Source organism: Micromesistius poutassou (genome assembly GCF_964030765.1).
Source record: "Micromesistius poutassou genome assembly, chromosome: 20".
In the NCBI taxonomy this organism is placed as follows: Eukaryota; Metazoa; Chordata; class Actinopteri; order Gadiformes; family Gadidae; genus Micromesistius; species Micromesistius poutassou.
The window spans coordinates 12,219,641-12,223,779 of record NC_140290.1 but is presented as its reverse complement, the minus strand read 5'-3'; the positions used below and the strand labels follow the sequence as shown (position 1 = coordinate 12,223,779).

Genomic DNA, 4,139 nt, shown 5'->3' with positions numbered 1-4,139 from the left:
TCCTCCTCCTCCTGCAGGTCTGTCTCCTCCTCCCCCCCCCCCAGCCCTCCCCCAACTCCCCCCATCCTCCTCTTATCCGACCGACCCCCTCCACCACCACCCCCTCCACCACCACCACCCCAAACGACCTCAGCCTCGTCCACCCCTCCCCCCTCGCCCCTCACCACACACCCCTCCCCCCTCTCCCCCCCCCCCCAGCAGGGGAAACAGACAGCAGCATGATGCTCGGCAGCGCCTCGGTGGAGGTGGCGGCCTCGGGCCCGGGGATGAGCAGCCTGAACGGGCTGAGCGCCGCCGCCGCCCGCAACGTGGTGCGCTCCTCCAGCATCTCAGGGGCCATGTACAGCCTGGAGAAGAGCCCCGGAGGCGGGAGTAGCAGCGGCGGCGTGGGCGGCGGCGTGGGCGGCGGCGGCGGCGGCGGCGGCAGCGGTGTGGGCGGCGGCAACGGGGACTCGGCGTCGCTGGCCGGCAACAAGAAGCGGCGGTCCAGCCTGGGCGCCAAGATGGTGGCCATCGTGGGGCTGTCGCAGTGGAGCAAGAGCACGCAGCAGCTGCACCAGCAAGGTGAGAGGTCGCTTCTCCTAGTCTGTGAGCTCTTTTAAGGGGGGGGGGGGGTGGGGGGCTGGGGCTGGGGGGGGGGGCGAGAACAAAGGGAGAGGTGTTTTTTCGGACCGTTTGTTGTTTGTTGTTGTTGTTGTGTACCGTCGTGGTTTTGTTAGTTTTTTCAGTATCGGGGCCGCTTCCGCCGCAGAGGTATCCAGAAGAGGCGAACTCGGCTTTTATTTTATCATCGACTCATCTGTTCTTCACATTAGTCTCTCCCCTTGAGCATCATCAGCATCGTCATTGGACTGCTCTTTTTTTCCTTCCTCTGCTTTCTACTGTCTGTCTGCTTTTCTATTTTTCCTCTTTCTTTCTTCTCTGTGTTTCTCTCTCTCCCCGTCTGCCTGTCTCTCTCTGTCCGTCGCTCCAGAGTCCATTTCTCCCCTTGTGCGTCTGGCTGCTTCTCCTCTTTTGCAACAGCTCTTTTTTTTTTTTGTTCTATCCTCTTAGTCTGAAATCCCACCCGCCCTGCTAGGTCAGGGCCGCTCTCTAAAGACCTCGGCCCCTCTAACGTCTTCATGTTCAGCCTCCATAATTGCCCCATACCCGGTCTCTATCTCCTGTCTATTTCCTCTCCCTCTCCCCGGTGCCTTTTGTCCCTCTTTCCTGGCCGGCTCTGAGAGCTGTAAATGTAATGTATTGGATTGTATTATTGTATTAGGTCACGGCCACCTAGGGCCTGTTTCGTGTAATGAGTTTGGAATCTCAGGCTTTAAAACTGATATATAAATATATATATATATATGTATATTTATTGGGATAGGATTCTGAGATAATATTTGCTGAATAATCTTTAGCCCACTGTCTTGTATGTCTGCGATCAGGACGCCTTGTTCTTACACGTTTATCACCTCTTGGGATGAACTGTGTTGCTGCATTAGTTTCATGGGAAAATCAATGCTTTGACTCGGGGCAAAAAGAAACCTATCGCTCGCTGCCTGAATGCTAATGGTTCCAACAATATGTACTTACGGCAGAAGGACTCTACTTTCTCTTATCCCTGTAATTAGTCTCTCATAATTCCATCAGGGGCTTTGTGTTGAACTGAACCAGCCGCGAGTCAGGGGTGGCTGTGTCGAGATTGTGCATATGTGTGTGTGTGTGTGCGTGTGTGTGTGTGTGTATGTGTATGTGTGTGCATGTGTGTGTCTGCATGTGTGTGCATGTGTGTGTGTGTGTGTGACGTGTGTGCGTGTGTGTGTCTGTAGGTCTATACGCTTGGTGCACATGTTCTCTCTGTGTAATTGCAGAGGCTGTACTGCTGCAGCAAAAGGCTTTCTCACATTGAGCCACAGTTTGCCTTACAGAAACCCACTGCAACTCTGCGTGAACTGGGGAAATGCACACACACACACACACACACACACACACACACACACACACACACACACACACACACATACCCGGCTTGTGAAGGCAGACCTAGTGAGCAGGTCCTATTAGGCAAAGGTTGTGCATGATTCCATTCTCTGTTGTGAGTTGCGAGTGAGATTTTAACCACGCTGTGTTGGGGGGCGGGGAGCGGGCATGTTGAAAACCAAGGGAGGAGAGGATGATCCAGACACAGAGTTTAAGGAGGGCTGCCCACAGCTCCTCCTGACGCCCCGACGCAGGACGCCACACTGGCGCTCTGGTAGGGAACACATTGTGGAGCTCAGGTCTCTGTAGGTTCATGGAGCTTCAGTGACTTTGTTTGTTGCTGCCAATCTGCTGCCAAGCTGTTCCCCCAAGAAAGGGACAAAGAGGAATAGATGATGATGAATTTGAGACAATTTTGTTTGTCGCTAACCCTATGCCACACCCTCCCCGCTGAGGGCGTGATGAGACCCAGCTGACACCAGGTCTGATGCAGGAACTGTCCTCACCAGAGGGCGTTCCATCGTTGTTGGTGTGTGTGTGTGTGCGTGCGTGCGTGCGTGCGTGCGTGCGTGCGTGCGTGCGTGCGTGCGTGCGTGCGTGCGTGCGTGCGTGCGTGCGTGCGTGCGTGCGTGTGTGTGTGTGTGTGTGTGCGTGTGTGTGTGTGTAGCATAGAGAAACCAGGGTTGAGACGAGACGAGGGGCTGGGTGGCAATACTGAGAGTTCAGTGTTGTGAGTGTGTGCTGCGCGGGAGGAGGGGGGGAGGGGGGGGGGGGTCTAAATTTAGACGTCTCAGCTGCTGGAAGATCACACCGCGCCTCGGCGCAAACCAAAAATTCACAGTGTCACCCGTCGCCATGACATCTACCTGTCGTCCTGACATCACACTTCTTGGTGCACTTCATATTTTGCCACGCACAGAGCTGCATTTGATTCCCCCCTGACACTGTGCATGACCGGATCGCTGTCTCTTCGGCCCGACGTTCTCACCCATATGAGACTCCGCCCCTCTCCCCTCTCCATCTCCACCTCCTCCTCCACCTCCACCTCCACCTCCACCTCCTCCTCCACCTCCACCGCCACCTCTACCTCTACCTCCACCTCCACCTCCTCCTCCACCTCCTCCTCCTCCTCCACCTCCACCTCCACCTCCTCCTCCACCTCCACCTCCTCCTCCTCCTCCTCCTCCACCTCCTCCTCCTCCTCCACCTCCTCCTCCTCCTCCTCCTCCACCTCCACCTCCTCCTCCACCTCCACCTCCTCCTCCACCTCCTCCTCCACCTACCCCATCGTTCCCGGCAGGGCTGAAGCGACTGCATCGCAGGTGCCTGAGAACTGAAATCAATGGAGCCCGCGCAATTACGGTGGCATATATATGCGCTTGGTAAATGCACGGCTTTGAAAGGCTGCCCAGACATCATCCAAACCGAGCAGGAGAGGACTATGTCAAATACGCTCACATACATGTACACACGCACGCACACGCACACATACATACACACTTACATACATACATACATACACACACACACACACACACACACATACATACATACATACATACATACATACATACATACATACATACATACACACACACACACACACACACACACACACACACACACACACACACACACACACAGGTCAATGATTGTCTTCAGCATCCTACTTCATGCCGTCTGTCTGCATGAGACCGCCTGGACTGTCGGTAGCTCAGCCAAAACACTCCAATTGATTTTGTTATTAACTGAAGCCGTCGGTCCTGCACGCGGCTTTAACGGCTGCTGGGTATTCAAGGATAAACTAGGCTGCGGCCACTTTACAGAGAAGAGGCGATTGTTCTATTAAGGGGATCCAGGAAACCTGTTCTCTGAGAATAACAAGGTTGTTGGCGGGGGGGTGGTGACCCGGTCGAGTTAGACGTTAGCAAAATGGCTGGCTTAATACGGCTCTTTACACAACACCCGCACTTTGCTATTAAAGGCCAGAGGCGAGAGATCAATGGAATTAGCCTGGTGTGGAGACACACACACACACACACACACACACACACACACACACACACACACACACACACACACACACACACACACACTTAGACAGGTGGCTAGACGGACAGAGAAACACTGACGGGTGGCCTGACATGGGTGGTCGTTAAGTCTTTGTGCTTGGTCAA

The 4,139-nt window shown here is 54.5% G+C and overlaps 1 protein-coding gene across 1 annotated transcript in view; it reads left to right on the top strand.

The window, feature by feature from the left end:
• Positions 1–218: 218 nt before the first annotated feature.
• The window catches only part of rims3 (regulating synaptic membrane exocytosis 3), a gene marked incomplete at both ends in the record, with an annotated part of 7,973 nt that continues 4,052 nt past the window's right edge, over positions 219–4,139 (top strand). The window contains one exon of the mRNA XM_084484553.1: positions 219–564. Coding sequence (XP_084340679.1) covers positions 219–564 — 346 coding nt within the window. The remainder of the gene's footprint in view (positions 565–4,139) is intronic.